This window comes from Octopus sinensis, linkage group LG1 (genome assembly GCF_006345805.1).
Source record: "Octopus sinensis linkage group LG1, ASM634580v1, whole genome shotgun sequence".
NCBI classification, from domain to species: domain Eukaryota; kingdom Metazoa; phylum Mollusca; class Cephalopoda; order Octopoda; family Octopodidae; genus Octopus; species Octopus sinensis.
This window is the reverse complement of record NC_042997.1, coordinates 152,349,735-152,367,234: the sequence shown is the minus strand read 5'-3', so window position 1 is coordinate 152,367,234 and position 17,500 is coordinate 152,349,735. Positions and strand designations below refer to the sequence as shown.

Below are 17,500 nucleotides of genomic sequence, written 5' to 3'. Positions count from 1 at the left end.
CGTCCACTTTCCATGCTGGCATGAGTAGGACGGTTTGAATGAGGACTTGCAAGCCAGAAAACTGCACCAGGTTTCTTCTACTGGATGCCCTTCCTAATGCCAACCACTCTGAGAGTGTGGTGCTTTTTATGTGCCACTGGCACGAGGGCCAGTCAGGTGCTACTGGCATATACATATATATATATGTGTGTGTGTGTGTATATAATTATATATATATATATATATATATATATATATGAGACCCCCTTCGGTGACGACACAGACTATGGGATTGCACCTAGAAAGTTACTCTCCCAAGCACAAGTCCGGGCAAGACTGTATATGGAAGACCAGCAGTCGCCTATGCATACTGGCCTCCCCTCTCCACACCTCCAGTGTTATCCAAGTGAAAGACAAAGGCCGATACAGCTTGGCACCTGTGACGTCGCAACTCATTTCTACAGCTGAGTGAACTGGAGCAACGTGTAATAAAGTGTCTTGCTCAAGAACACAACATGCAGCCCAGTCCAACACACACACACACAACACACACACACACACACACACACACACGCGCGCGCACACGCACACACACACACACACACGTGTTGTACCCTTGACTTGACATTATATGATGACTATAAGCAAGAATCACTGTCATAGAAGCAATGCTATTCATTTCTAGTTTTCCATAAAAACTTGTCTGGGCACAAGAAATATTATCTTGCTTTGAAACAGATGAGGGTTGGCAACAGGAAAGGCATCTAACTGTAGAAAATCTTCCTTAACAAATCCTGTCCGCCCAATGAAAGTATGGAAATGTGGATGCTAAATGATGATGATCATGAAGATGAATAATTGATCTTTAATTTTATTGTAATAGTAAGCATTCGTTCTTAAATATTCAGAATTATAAAGCTCACCTGATATATAGTCATAGCATGATACACAACACAGTAAGCTCCCTTGCAATATGAGAGTGTATGAAAATTGCCTATATCCCACTGATCAAAAATATTTAGTGTTATACCTGATATTAGAAATTCGAAGACAAAATTGTAAAAAAATAAAGAAAGAAAAGAAAAGAAATAAATAATAAAAAAATGAAATATGAGAAAAAAAGGACACTTAGGGAATATTTATAGTAGTGGTAAAGACATAAGTAAGATGGTGGAGGAATAATTTTATATGGAATGAATGTTGTGAATATGGCCTGGAATGTGTGTATGCATGATAACAGTCTAAACATGAGAAAACGGCATAAGTGCTGTTTTAACCCAAGTCAGACCTAGATTAAGCAGACCTATGAGAAAAAAAAAGAAAGCCGTTCTAGTCATGACAATCCTGACTTTTTGTTATATCAGTGACAATTGTCCATTGTATCCTAATTTCATTTAAGATTTACTTATTTAATTTCAAATGTGATTTTGAAAAATGACTGGCTGCTATTTCCAGCAGGTGGAGTGACCACATAGCGGCTTGCTCTCTTGATTGCTCAGATGAGAAAGTGTATTTGTATGATGTAGTATGATAAAGCAAAAATAATGAGGCAATAAAATAAAGGAGCCTGCATGAGGTTATATGACTGGTTAGTTACGACAGCTTAATGTCCCCTAAACGATGACTATCTGAAGAAAGTAAAATGGAAGAACACATTGTACAATAATCCTGTGTACACAAAAAGATGGAATGGCCATTGGTGGAATTCTATTGGTCAACTGGTAGAAACATTAGCACGCAGGGCGAAATGCATAGCTGTATTTCATCTGTTGTTACTTTCCAAGTTCAAATTCCGCCGAGGTCGACTTTGCCTTTCATCCTTTAGGGGTCAATAAATTAAGCACCAGTTATGCACTTGTTTGTCCCCTCTGTGTTTAACCCCTTGTGGGTAGTAAAGAAATATATATTTTTTAACATGCTATTGATAATAAGTCTGCTTAAATTAATCTGAGCTGGGGCTCAAAACAAAACAACAATAATAACAAGAAAAATAAAGCAATAAACTTAAAGACAAGATTTTTAAAAATAAGGACAAAAGGGGTGGAAAGAAAGACAGGTGGTTGAGAAAAAGGAAGGAGGGAGCGAGCAGGCAAGAGGGAGATGGAAAGAGGAGGGAGGGAGAGAGAACATGAAAGTGGGAGAATAAGTATGAGAGACAGAAGCTGTGAGGAAGAGTTGAGATATGAAAGAAAGGAGAGGACAGTAAGAGTGAGAGAAAGTGACAATAAGAGAGAGGGGGAGGGAGAGAGAGAGGGAGGGAGAGGGAGGGAGAGGGAGAGAGAGAAAGAGAGAGAGAGAGAGAGAGAGAGAGAGAGATGTAAAAGATAGTGAAAAAGAATTCCAGATAATAGATTCCATTATTACCTTGAGTCAGTATTTACTTTGTCTTCACCAAACAACATTTCCAATAAGACATAAGCCTGAACGGCAGCCAAAACACCACATGGTCCACCCTGTTATATAGTAACAGAACAAGAAACATTAAATCAAGATTTGTGTGTGTGTGTGTGTGTGCATGTGTGTGTGTGTGTGTGTGTGTGTGTGTGTGTGTTGTGTGTGTGTGTGTGTGAGTGTGTAGTCACATGTGGGTATCTAGACAGTCTCACCTAAAATATATAGATAAACTTGAACATGGATATTAAAAATCACCATCACTTCATACCTGAATGTGCAGATATAGTTACACCTATGCATTTAGATAAAGTCACTCCTGATGTCATCATCATCATCGTTTAACGTCCGTTTTCCATGCTAGCATGGGTTGGACGGTTCGATCGGGGTCTGGGAAGCCAGAAGGCTGCGCCAGGCTCCAGTCTGATCTGGCAGTGTTTCTACAGCTGGATACCCTTCCTAACACCAACCACTCCGTGAGTGTAGTGAGGTTGTGAAATGTATGATACATAGAGTCATCTTTACAACCCAGATGATGGTTTTGCAGGAGTTTTTAATGCTGGGTAAAAGCCATCTTGTCTGAAGAATTTGGGTGATTTTCTCCATATACTTTAGGCCACGTCCTCTGCTTGAGTGAATGTGAATCATTCAGGAGACTTTGAGCTGTGAGTTTTGGTTGTGAAGTGATGTGGAGGGACATGTCTTAGTGGATGATTGCAGTAGTCCCCCCACCTACCAGTTCCCAATGAGTCAAAGATAGACAGCATGTGCTGCTAGGAGTAGTTATTTTTTTATCTTTTACTTGTTTCAGTCATTAGACTGCAGCCATGCTAGGGCAGCACCTTGGAAAATTATTTAGTCAAATGAATAAACCCCAGTACTAATCTTTTTTAGAACATGATACTTATTCTACCAGTCTTCTTTTGCTGAACTGCTAGGTTACAGGAAGGTAAACACACCAACACAGGTTGCCAAGTGGTGGGGGACAAACACACACACACACACATAATGGGCTGCTTTCAGCCTCCATCTAACAAATCAACTCAGAAGGCTTTGGTTTGCCTGAGGCTATAGTAGAAGACACCTTTCACACAGTGCCACACAGTGGGACTAAACCCAGAACCGAACCGATGGGAAGCAAACTTTCTGCCACGCAGCCACTCATAGAATTGATGGAGTTCCAACTTATCGACTCACTTGAACATTTCCTGTTCAGGATACCCAGGCATGAACCTATCAGTATGCTTAGATACAGTAACTTACAAGTCTGAATATGATTCCACCACCATCCTCTGACATAATTCCTTCAGGTTAGCTAGATATGAACTCCTTGGAAGACAGAGATATGACCCATAAGCTATACATAGATATGATCCATTGGTATATACTCTTTACTCTCTTTTACTCTTTTACTTGTTTCAGTCATTTGACTGCGGCCATGCTGGAGCATCGCCTTAGGTCGAGCAAATCGACCCCAGGACTAATTCTTTGTAAGCCTAGTACTTATTCAATCAGTCTCTTGCCGAACCACTAAGTTACGGGGACGTAAACGCACCAGCATCGGTTGTCAAGCGATGCTGGTGGGGACAAACACAAACACACAAACATATACACACACACATATATACATGCATACAGACATACACACACACACACATATATATATATATATACACACACACACAACATATATATATATATATACACACACACACACACATATATATATATATATATATATATATATATATTATATATATATATATATATATATATATATATATATATACACATACATATACATACATATATATATATATATATATATATATATATATATATATACATATATACAATGGGCTTCTTTCAGTTTCCGTCTACCAGATCCACTCAGAAGGCTTTGGTCGGCCCGAGGCTTTAGTAGAAAACACTTGCCCAAAGTGCCACACAGTGGGACTGAACCCAGAACCATGTGGTTGTTAAGCAAGCTACTTTCCACACAGTCACTCCTACGCCTAACCTCTTCAATACAACTGGTTAAGACCCCAGTAATATATCTAGATAAGACCCTTTTAACATATTTAGATAAAATCCATGAGCAAACATACAGCCCTTATGGAATCCTTAGATATAGCATATTCAGCAAACATAGATAACACCCTATTAACCTAGCTAGATAAGAGTCCTTCAAAACAGCTAGATAAGATTCTTTTAACATATTTAGATAAGAATAGAAAAACATGAACACAGGCACAAGAGTGGCTGTGTGGTAAGAAGCTTGCTTCCCAACCACATGGTTCTAGGTTCAGTCCCACTGCATGGCACCTTGGGCAAGTGTCTTCTACTATAGCCTCGGGCCAACCAAAGCCTTGTGGATGGATTTGGTAGACGGAAACTGAAAGAAGCCCATCATATATACATAGATATATGTAGCTGTGTGTCTGTGTTTGTCTCCCCACCATCGCTTGACAACTGATGTTGGGTGTGTTTATGTCCTTGTAACTTAACGGTTTGGTACAGGAGACCAATCGAATAAGTACTAGGCTTACAAAGAATAAGTCCTGGGGTCGATTTGTTCAACTAAAGGCAGTGCTCCAGCATGACTGCAGTCAAATGACTGAAACAAATAAAAGAATAAAAAACTATACATACAGTTCCGACAGAAACCCTAGATATAATTTATTCAATAAACCTACATATGATCTCTTCCTCAAGGGTGCATTGATATGGCTGAATGATACATTAGAAATAGCAATCAAATCTCTCACAAATCACTTGCTTACCATTAAAAAAATAGAAGCTATAACATGGTCATAGCTAATTAGGATTGGTCTTGGTTTATACAACAATCTCTTCAACATTCCTTGTAGGGACCCAACACCATACTTATTTAAAGAAAGCATCATCAACATCATCATCATCATCGTCATCATCATTTAATGTCCATTCTCCATGGTGGCATGGGTTGGACAGTTTGACAAAGAACTGACCAGCAGGGAGCTGTCCAGACCCGATATGTCTGTTGTAGTGTAGTTTCTATAGTTGGATACCCTTCCTAACGCCATTTCATTAATTCTTTTTATTTTTTTTTTTAATATATTTCTAGATATTTACAAAGTCTAAATAACCATAGATGTCCACAAATAAGATGAAATACTCTTAGCAGAAGTTTTTCATACTCTTTTACTCTTTTACTTGTTTCAGTCATTTGCCTGTGGCCATGCTGGAGTACCGCCTTTAGTCGAGCAAATCGACCCCCAGGACTTATTCTTTGTAAGCCTAGTACTTATTCTATCGGTCTCTTTTGCTGAACTGCTAAGTTACAGGGATGGAAACACACCAGCATCGGTTGTCAAGTGATGTTGGGGGGACAAACACAGACACACAAACACACACACACATACATATACATATAGTTACAAAATAATTTGACTATACCTTTTTCTGTACTATACCATACTGTAACTTTGGCAGTGAACAGAATTCCAAGTTTTGCTTTGCCCATTCTTGACTAAACTGGGAATTTGGTGAACCAAGAATTAAAGTTTTCAGTTTCTGTTGGAGAAAAAAAAATTTTAGAAAAATAATTGAGTCAAGTATGTCAACATCAACATCAAAATGAAAATCAAATGGAAATTGTAGTTAAGATACTCGTGCCGGTGACACGTAAAAAGCACCGTCCGAACATGGCAGATGCCAGTGCCACCTGACTGGCGTCTGTGTCGGTGATACGTAAAAGCAGCAACCAATCGTGGCCGTTTGCCAGCCTCCTTTGGCCCCTGTGCCGGTGGCACGTAAAAAGCACCCACTGCACTCATGGAGTGGTTGGCATTAGGAAGGGCATCCAGCTGTAGAAACACTGCCAGATCAGACTAACCCATGCTAGCATGGAAAATGGACGTTAAATGATGATGAGGATGATGATGATATAAACATGTTTTTCTTTGAATTAATATTAATTTCAAATTTTGGCACAAGGCCAGCAATTTCATGGCAATGAGTAAGTCAATTACATTGATGCAAGTACTCATCTGGCACTTATTTTACTTACTGTTCCCAAAAGAATGAAAGGCAAAGTCAGCCTCGGTGGATTTGAACTCAGAACATAAAAACAGATGAAATACAGTAAAGCATTTCGCTTAGCATGATAACAATTCTGCTGGTTCACTACCTTTTACTCTGTATTAATACTATTCTATTTAATATCATATGAGCAATAGCATGAATGGTTCGAGGTTTCAACAAAAGAATTAATGGTTTACAACCTTTATAATGGCAAGGATGACAGGGGATTGATGGGGTAGCATGGGCAGAATATTTATTAGAAATGATTCCCTTTGAAGGCACCGATTTATTTAAGCCCCCATCCCACCCCACCTCCACAACACATCTTACTAACAATCCCTCCCTCCATCCATGCTCACCACTCACCATATCCACCCCACCATCTTCCACTCTCCTTTCACACTCTTGCAAAATTACCTGCCCATTCACCCTATCCAACCCCCAGTACCACTTTGCTTATAATTCACCACCCTGTAACTTCAAGGTGTGTCCTGACACCTCTTCACAACAATCTTCTCTCTTCCTCTCCCCTTCTCTCTCTCTCTCATTCTTTTACTCTCTCTCTCATTCTTTTACCCTCTCTTTCTCTCTCTCATTCTTTTACCCTCTCTCTCTCTCTCTCTCTCTCTCTTACATCTCTTCTCTCTGTTCCAACTAGGGTACCCATGTATCCCCTCAGTTCCTGTGTCTCTATCAACTTTAACCCCTTAGCATTCAAACTGGCCATATCCGGTCAAACTATTCTTCTTGTTTTATGTTGAAACTAGCCAGATCTGGCCACTCACACCTACCCTACTATGTCACTCTAAAAAATAAGTGTTTACATCATCAAAATCTCAAAAGCTACAAGATAATGTTTAATTTATTCAAAACAAAGTTAATAAATAAGTATCATATTTGACAGAAAAATCTGAATACTAAAGAGTTAACATCTCTTCATCTGGCTTAACCCTTTAGTGTTCAGATTATTCTATCAAACATAATGCTTATTGATTCCCACTGATTTGAATTAATCATGCATTATCTCATATCTTCAAGATCTTGATGGTGTAATTACCAAATGTAGAATAACATTGTAGGGTAGGTGTGAGAGCCTGGATCTAGTCAGTTTGAACATAAAACATTTTAGCTATTTTGGCCGGATATGGCCGGTTTAAATACTAAAGGGTTAAAGCAACTTCCTTCAATAATACACCCCCACTCAGCTAAGGAGGTCTTATCTTGCAAGTTACTTATTTCTTTATTGCCCACAAGGGGCTAAACATAGAAGGGACAACAAGGACAGACAAAGGGATTAAGTCGATTATATCGAACCCCAGGGCGTAACTAGTACTTATTTAATCGACCCCAAAAGGATGAAAGGCAAAGTCAACCTCGGTGGAATTTGAACTCAGAATGTAACGGCAGACAAAATACCTATTTCTTTACTACCCACAAGGGGCTAAACACAGAGGGGACAAACAAGGACAGACAAACGGATTAAGTCGATATATATATCGACCCCAGTGCATAGCTGGTACTTAATTTATCGACCCCGAAACGATGAAAGGCAAAGTCGACCTCGGCGGAATTTGAACTCAGAACGTAACGGCAGACGAAATACCGCTAAGCATTTCGCCCGGCGTGCTAACGTTTCTGGTGGCTCACCTCACAGGTCCAGCACCAAATACAGTCCATAAAGTGTGTACACACACAATTCCTATCTAACAAACTCCACGCACAAAGCATTACTAAACCCAAGGTTATGGCAGAGAATACTGGCCCAAGACACCAAGAAATGGAATCCAACCCGGGACCATGTGATTCCTGAAGCAAACATCTTAACTATGTAGACATGAAATATATGGAAAATATAGAATACACATGTAAAACATGACGATAACTACAGAAAGAAAAATACATTATGCTTTATAATATCGTAATTGTTTACATTCAAATGGATTTCAATAATTGCATGTTAAGGTAGCAATTTCTATTACTAAAATTATTATTGAACAGCAGAAATACCATTAATACAATACAATAGATATAATAATTACAATAGAGACAGAAAAATTACAATGTCATATATACAAGAGGGAAGCAGCCAGACTAATATTGTTGTCAGTATAATTAAATTAATACAATTAGACAAAGTTTTAGAGTGAATTTTCAGGTAGAGTAAAATACTGACTTTTAGTTTTATCTTTTGTTTGTCTTAGTTGTTGGACTGTTGCCATGCTGGGATATGAGCTTAAAGGATTTAGTTGAAGAATTCAGCACCAGTACTTATGGTTTTACAGTCTGGCATTTATTCTGTCAGTCTCTTTTGCTGAACAGCCATGTTGTGTGGATGTGAACAAAGCAACACCCACCCGCCCGTCCGTCCTTTCGTCCGTCCATCCATTCGTCCGTCCGTTCGTCTGTCCGTCCGTTCGTCCATCCGTCCGTCCGTCCGTTCGTCCATCCGTCCGTCCGTCCGTCCATCCATCCATCCGTCTGTCCATCCATCCATCCATCCATCATATGATGGGCTTTTTTTCAATTTCTGTGTACCAAATCCACTCACAAGGCTTTGGTCAACCCAAGGTTATAGTACAAATCAGATACTTGGCCAAGGTGCCACGCAGTGGAACTGAACCTGAAACCATATTGATAGGAAGCAAACTTCTTAACCACACAGTCATGCCAGTGCATATAAAAAAAATTACTTAACTCTTTAGCATTTAACCCTTTCTTTTGTTACCATATTTCTGGTGAGATGCTCTATGTTTCAGTCAATTTTAAAAATAACAAAGAATTTAGTGAAATAATTTAGTTATCATTAAGCTAGTATTAGGAATATAAATTGGTGACTAAGGTTTGGTGCAAGGTTTTAATTTGGAACTTTTGAAAACAAAACATTTGTATTACAAAGCCAGAGGTGGTTTTAGGTGGGTTGGTATCTAAAGGGTTAAACCAGCCATATCCAGCCCAAAATTTTCTACTTGTTTTATGTTCAAATTGACCAGATCTGGTCTCCCACTTATACCTAACCATGTCATTCAAAAGATAAGCAATCACTGAAATCTCAAAGCTTCAAGATAATGCATGAGTAATTCAAACCAATGTGAATGAATATGTATTACATTTAACAGAGCAATTTGAATGCTAAATGGTTAACTGATAATTTATTGTGACATGATTCTCGTCTGTCAATGATATGAATGCTTTTATTTACCAGGTGTCCATATGAGAAGACTTCTCGAGGTAAATAATGCAGTATTCAGTGTTCTAACACAACATCCATGTTAAGTTGGATATAAAGAGTGCCTTTTTATTTAACTGGTATTTCCTTCTTGACTAGAGAAAAAAAATCAGTCTAGTTGTACTTATAGAAAAGGGGAGATAATTACAAGAAAGATGAAAATTTCTCTATTTCCATGATTAGGGATAGGTCTGTGTGATGGCTGGTTGCAAGTCAAGAACAACAATGGACACATGCTTCAATAAATTGAATTTCATCAGTACCATAAACCCTAATCAAACTGGCATGTCAGTGGATAAATTTTTATGTACAGAAAAATAGTTATGAATATTTTGGGGTCAGAGTGATTGAGTAAATTAAAAATAAAACGAGCTAAGGGAAATAACTCAAATGGGTCATGAGCATGGATTTGGACATTTAAGTTAAAGTATAATGTACTGAATGCCATATACAGAAAATTCTTCATAAAAATATGCTTTTTAGTTGAAGAAAGACACCGAAAACCTTAACATAAATTGATAGTGAATATTTGGTAGGTTGATAGTAAAACAAAACTTTCAGAGTGCCAATTATAGATATGTGACATAAAACAGAGTGGAGGCGCATGGCTTAGTGGTTAGGGTTTCAGCATCATGATCGTAAGATTGTGGTCTCGATTCCTGGACCGGGCGATGCGTTGTGTTCTTGAGCAAAACACTTTATTTCACGCTGCTCCAGTCCACTCAGCTGGCAAAAATGAGTAACGCTGCAATGGACTGGCGTCCCATCCAGCTGGGGAACATATATGCCATAGAAACTGGGAAACCAGGCCCATGAGCCTGGCTAGGTTTTAAAAGGGCGCATTTATTCATTATTATAACATAAAACAGAAGTAAATAGGGAATAGTGAAGCTTCATTCATTTATTTTATATCTGTATTTTTCTCCACTGGCATAAATTGAACAGATACTTATTTCAGGCATTATTACCTTGAAATTCAGGTGGGTCAGATTCAGGTCATGAGAACTAACTGTGCGCAAAGTTATTTCTATGCTTGAATGAAATCAAATCAAAAACACAACTCCTACTTTAAACCAAACAAAATCTTCCAATAATATCAGACCAACAAATGTCTTATAAATGGAATTGACATAAACTCTATAAAAAATTCAACACACACACACGGTTGGCCTGAAGACACTTGCCTAAGGTGCTGTACAATTGAACTGAACCTCAGACTTCAGAGTTGCAAAGCAAACTTTCCAGCCACACAGCAAAATGATCTTCAGAAGCCGAGTTTCATAGAGGAGATGACCAAGGACCAAGACAATTGGCAATTTGCTGTTCTTGAGAAGACCTGTTTGGTTAAGTAAAATCAAGACCATAAAGCATGTCCTTTATATCCATGCACCACACACTACCCACTTCACCCACAAACCAACTGTCCCTGACAAACCCCTCCCCCACATCCCATTTCCCCAACACCTCTCTCTTTTGCTCCACTCATGCTCACAACTCACCATACTTTCCTCCTTTCAATGTCCCAATTTTCCTCCTTTCTATGTCCCAATTTTCCTCCTTTCTATGTCCCAATTTTCCTCCTTTCAATGTCCCAATTTTCCTCCTTTCTATGTCCCAGTTTATCCTTTCCTCCATTCTATATCCCAATTTATCCTCTATGTCCCAACATATCCTCCTAACAAACCCCCCCCCTCTCTATTTCTGTCTATTCCATTGCCTCCACCTCCAACTCTTCTTTCACAATCCTGCAAACTTACCCACCCACTCACATTATCCAATTCTTGGTCCCACTTCATTTACATACCCTTCCCCCCATTACATCTTCGCCATCTTCTCTCTCTCTATCTCTCCAACTGAGGTAGCCATATATCTCCTCTATTGCAAGATGCCTATTTCTGTACCTCCACCCTTATTCTAATCTCTCATTACCTGACACAAAACCACCTTCCACAACACTACACCCCATCTCAGTTAAGAGCTTTTGTCTTATATATTAACTGGTGACCTCACCACTGCTGGTGTCATGTTGAAGGCATCCAGTACACACTGTGAACTGCCAGTGCCTGTCAAACTGTCCAACCCATACCAGCATGGAAAATGGACACTAAATGAGGATAATGATGATGAGAAGAGCAGTATGATTAAAATGCTCTCTATCAATGAAGCAGGAAATAAATTATAGTTCCTATGGCACAAAATTAGCTGTAGATGAAGTATGATTAACCATTTTGATACCAACTCACCTAAAACCGCCTCTGGTTCTGTAGTACAAATGTCTTGTTTACCAAGTTCTGAATTAAAACCTTCCACCACAATTTATGTTCCTACCACTAGCTTAATGATAACTAAGTTATCTTACTAAATTCTTTGTTATATTTAAAATTAATTGAAAGAAACACAGAGTATCCCAATGGAAATGTGATAACAAAAGGGTTAAAGTATGTCAGCCTAACTTAAATTTATTCACGAGAAGTTCGAGAAGTTTGAAGGACTACAAACTCTACAAGACATTATGAAATTCATTCTGCATGTATTATAGACAATCATTACAAAGTATTAAATTAGTGTACCCTCTGACAATGGGGTCATAATTTCACAAATTACTACAGCAGTTGTTTAAGTTGTTATATTTCAACACTTAGTCAAGAGTAAAGAACAGCAGTCATGAACCTTTCATTTTCAGGGCTTCCAAGACAAGCAGGAGGAAAGGAGGCTGTTGCCCTCAAACTGGTGATTTGGTCAAAATGTTGTCAACAGAATAAACTCTGCAAAAGGCATTAAAAAACCAGGTTGCAGTGTTAAACCACAGTTCAAAGAATCAATAGGGAAGTCATCCAAAACTCTAACAATTCCACTTATCTATCACCCTGGTTTGTCATTGCTTAACTTTTTTGCATTCAGATTATCCTGTCAAATGTTATGTTGATTTATTCACATTATTTTGAATTAATCATGCACAATCTTGTAGCTTCAAGATTTCAATGATATAATTGTTATTTCTAGAATGACATTTTTGAGTAGGAATATGAAGCTGGACCTGGCAAGTTTGAACCTAAAACAGGAAGATTATCTGGGCCTCATATGGCCGGTTTAAATGCTAAAGGATTAAGCTCTTCACTCCTTATACAACCAAAGACATTGTCAAATTTTCTCCACTGTTCTCAACTCTGGGTTGTAAGGCCATCATTTCTCAGATCTTGGTTTTGAATTGGCATCAATGCTTTGGTAACTTTGCTTTTTTCCAGGTAGGGGTGTTGGCCCTATGCAAACCCATTTTTACCTCTGGGAATAGGTGGTCTATCGTTGTATGGCCTCTATCCTTTCATTTGTTCAGCATGGAAGGATCTTTAACTCTACTGGCATAGCCCTCAGGGTCATTAAGGTACATAAATCACTACTTTTGTGGTGGCCATTGCCCTAGAGTAGTATTTTATTTAATTGACCCTGAAACAATAAAAGGTGAATTTGACTTTGGTAGTATTTGAACTCAGAATGCAGAGAGATGAAACAAATACTGCAAGATATTATTCCCATGCTCTAATGATTCTGCCAATTCACTAAAGAACATCACACTGTTGCTTCAGTATGCATGGCTGATATATAGGGTGGACAACCATGGCTGGAATGTTTTGTTCAATTAAAGCTGATCTGGGGTCAAACAACAAAAATAGTGTTATGACCCTTAACAACATTGTTACCATTTCTAGTGACATCATACTGAAGCAACAGTGTGAACTGGCAGAATGGGGCCTTCCATGCTGAACATGAAAGGATAGAGGCCATACAAGTATAGACCACCTATTCCCAGAGGTAAAAATAGGTTTGCCAACACCCCTACCTGGAAAAAAGCAAAGTTACCAAAGCATTGATGACAATTCAAAACCAAGACGAAAGGTATGAGGAAGCTTCTACATGGTCACTCAATCAGCTAGAAATATCAGTAACAAAAGTTTTCTCAAATCACACTCTGTTCACTTAAAAAAAAGGAAGGATGCATTGGAGAAGGATGCTGTAAGTGGGTTTCAAGGCCTTCCTCGCAGTGCAGTGTAAGCAATTCAGAGAGGGAAGGGGGACAAACAGACAGACAGAAGAATTGACTCCAGTGCATATCTAGTACTTCAAAGATGAATGATGGTGGCTGGAACACTTTAAATCACAGGTTTATTGGATTACAAAACAACAAATACTACACAATGACGACAACAACAACAACAACAACCTTAGCTGTTCCAGCTTAATATTTCGTTTATTTCCTTCAGCTCCTTCGTGGAATATTGCTTATTTATGGATTACACCAAATCAATAATGCTGTAACAGAAGGATACAAAACTAGTGATAACATTGTATCATAACAACTGTGATTATTTCAGCAAGGTACGTAACTCTGCCTACTTTAGTTTGTCAGAGGGAAAAATGGAAAGTAGACTCCAGTATTTGTTCCGGTTATCTCTACTCTGAGTTCAAATCCTGCTATGGTCAGCTTTACCTTCCATTCTTCTTGGGGTCAATAAATGAAGTACTAGATATGTACTGGAGTCGATTCTTCTGTCTGTCTCTCTGCCCCCCTCTCTCTCTCTGAATTGGCTACACTGCAATGTGAGGAAGGCTTTGAAACCCACTTACAGCATCCTCCTCTTCAGAAATGGAAAAGGGCTGAGTAAGGGGCAACTGTTTCTTCTTAAAGTAAAAAGGTGGTATGCTACATACTTTTTTATCGTTTAGTCATCAGGGAAAATAGTGCCTCTGACCCTTTACTGGGCCTCCATGACTTATTGGAAGAAGAGAAGGAGGAAAGCATCCTCAAACGAGAGGCCTGGTTGGAATGCAACAGAGTGGACTCTGTTAAAAGCATCCAAGGTCCTGGGCTGTGGTGTAAAATTGGGCAACTGATTAAGTGTACCACTCCACATAGGCATGGCAAGATTTGAACTCAGAACACAAAGACCAGGAACAAATATTGCAAAGCATACAATCCAACAATTTGACAATTCCAATAATCATCATACATGAGTAGAAGCCAATGAGGAAGCCTCTACATGGTCACTCAATCTGCTAGAAATATCAGTAACAAAATTTTTCTCAAATTACACTCTGTTCACTTAAAAAAAAATGAAGGCTGCATTGGAGAGGGATGCTGTAAGTGGGTTTCAAGGCCTTCCTCCTACTTTGTTTTGTACTTTTATCTATTGACCCCCTAAAAGGATGACAGGCAAGATTTAGTCTTAGAATGCAGAATGTCAGAACAAATTCCAGAAAGCATTCTATCCGACAATCTAAAGACAATGCCAACTTTCCACTGTAAAACTTGAACTGTCCAACTGAGACTGATTTATTGTATTGCATAGAAAAGAAATAAAGACTTGTAAATATAAACTAAGAGCAGGCAAGGCCCATGTGATTAAGAATATCACTTTGCAACCAAATGGTTTTGGGTTCAGTGCCACTGCACTGCACCTTAGGCAAGTGTCTTTTGTTACATCCCCAGGCTGACCAATGCTTTGTAAGTGAATTTGGTAGATGGAAACTGTGTGGAAGCCGATTGTGCATGTGTGGAGGGTGAGTGTATGTATATATGTGTGTGTATCTTTTTGTCAGTTGTCTTTGTGTTTATCCCCTACCATCACTTGACAACTACTGTTAATTAGTTTACATCCCTATGACTTAGTGCTTCAGCAAGATAGACTAACAGAATAAATACCAGGCTTTAAAAAAAAAGCACTGGAGTCAATTTGTTTGGCTAAATGCTTCAAGTCAGTGCTCTAGCATGACCACACTCCAATTACTAAAACAAGTGAAACAAAAAGATGAAATACTGTGCATGTTTTTTCTCTCTCTTTATTTTGTAATAAATCAAAGAAACATTTATTTCTTTTATTTGAGCCATTTCTCTTGATTCCAAATTGCTGTCAAAGTGTAGAATGTACATCAAGACAAGATAAATATCCTCTTGGTTCATTGTATTCTTCTCGCTTTCCTCTCAGCTCAACTGAATACCTGGAAAATATCATCATCCATAACTCTAATCAATTCTACTGATGTCAAGTAAGCTGGGAGACTCTGTCAAAATAATTGGTCCATTCATTTTGTTTCTGTTAGGTAGAATTTATTCCATATACTTCATATTCTTAAAATCAGAGAGTAGATCTGATTTAATCCGTTTCTTTTGTAGTAATGAAGAAAATAAAACTCAAGTTTTAAATATTTTTCTTTTAATTTTAAGATTTAGTATATCCTCTTTTTGCTATGGGAACTGACTAGAATAATGGAACTGACCCTAATTTCTATTCTTTAGTTTTCATTGACCTCCAGTGAAAAGTATTAACATAGCAGTGAAAATGTAAAACAAAATTTCTGTCTATAATATCAGAAAGTTATCCTTAAGTTACTCTTAAGTTAAGGCCAGAAGTTCTCAATCTTTTTGACACTGTGGTACATAGGCAATCAAACAAAAATTTACTAGTGCATGGAAAATTAAAATTCACTGGTACATGGAAAATTAAAATTTACTGGTGCATTTTGCATGGAAAATTAAAAATTACTCATGCACTTTAATGAGGAATTAAAAATTACTAGTGCATATTGCATGGAAAAGTAAAAGTAACAGATGCAGTCTGCATGGAGAATCAAAAACTACCGATGCATTTTCTTTAGTTAATTAGAAATTACTGGTACACTTTGTAAGAAAATTTTTTTAAAAACCAACAATGTTTTGAAGTTAAAATTTTAGAGAAAAATATTTTTTAAAATCATTGCTTCTCTACTTTTAATAATCATAATTGTGTATCACAAAAATTATGAATAACATATTTTAAAGGATGCTTCAGCCTTAATATGGATTTTCTGAAGCAGATTATATTTTCAAATATCTGTGGTGCACCTGTGTTCTACAGTACATCAATGAACCATAGTGCACTGCTTAAGTTATTTGTATTTCTTTTTATCTTTCAGTTAAGAGGAAGGCAGTGCCCATAACTTTTTACAGAGCCTCCAAGACTGATAGGAGAGAGAGAAAGAGGCTGGCCCAAATTCTTACAACAGAGTGGAATCTTCTAAAGGAACCCAAGGTATCAGATGATAGTGCTAAACTGGTTGACAGGTTATGACCTACCTATGTAGGACTGGGAGGGATTTTAAACACAGAATACAAAGAGCTGGAATAAATACCACAAGATATCCTGTGTAAGTTTCTTATAGTTCCACAAACCACAAGCATGGGTGGGTGGGTGGTAGGAAGCTTGCTTCCAAACCACATGGTTCCAGGTTCAGTCCCACTGTGTGGCACCTTGGGCAAGTATTTTCTACTATAGCCTTGGGCCAACCAAAGCCTTGTGAGTGGATTCGGTAAACAGAAACTGAAAGAAGCCCATCATACACACACACACACATGTATATATGTATATATATATGCACATATGTGTGTGTGTGTCTTTATGTTTGTGTTTTTACCCCTCCACCACTTGACAACCAGTGTTGGTGTATCTATGTCCTCGTAACTTAGTAGTTCAGCAAATAGAGGTCAATAGAATAAGTACCAGGTTTAACAAAAAAGTCGATTTGTTTAACTAAAGCTCTTCAAGGTGGTGCCCCAGCGTGGCCACAATCAAATGACGGGAACAGTAAAAAAAAAATAAACGATAAAAAAATCCACTGTTCTGGATTGGTGCATTTTTACTGACCTCAGAAAGATAACAGAAAAAAATGATTGCAGCAGGGTTTGAACACAGAGTGAAAAGAATCAGAACAAATACTGCTGGATATTGTATCCAGCATTCTAATTATTCTGCTAATTCATCACCTTGAAATTTTAAAGTCAAGACTGAGAGACAAAATTCTAACCAG

At 38.1% G+C, this 17,500-nt stretch overlaps 1 protein-coding gene across 2 annotated transcripts in view; it reads right to left on the bottom strand.

Moving 5' to 3' along the window:
* LOC115215742 (probable ubiquitin carboxyl-terminal hydrolase MINDY-4) overlaps nt 1-17,500 on the bottom strand; it is a 112,647-nt gene that overhangs the window by 49,991 nt on the left and 45,156 nt on the right. For both annotated transcript variants that reach the window (XM_029785039.2, XM_036505686.1), the window contains exons 7-8: nt 5,809-5,925; nt 2,344-2,432 (exon numbers count right to left, since the gene is read on the bottom strand). In XM_029785039.2, the coding sequence (XP_029640899.1) occupies nt 2,344-2,432; nt 5,809-5,925 (206 nt within the window). The remainder of the gene's footprint in view (nt 1-2,343; nt 2,433-5,808; nt 5,926-17,500) is intronic.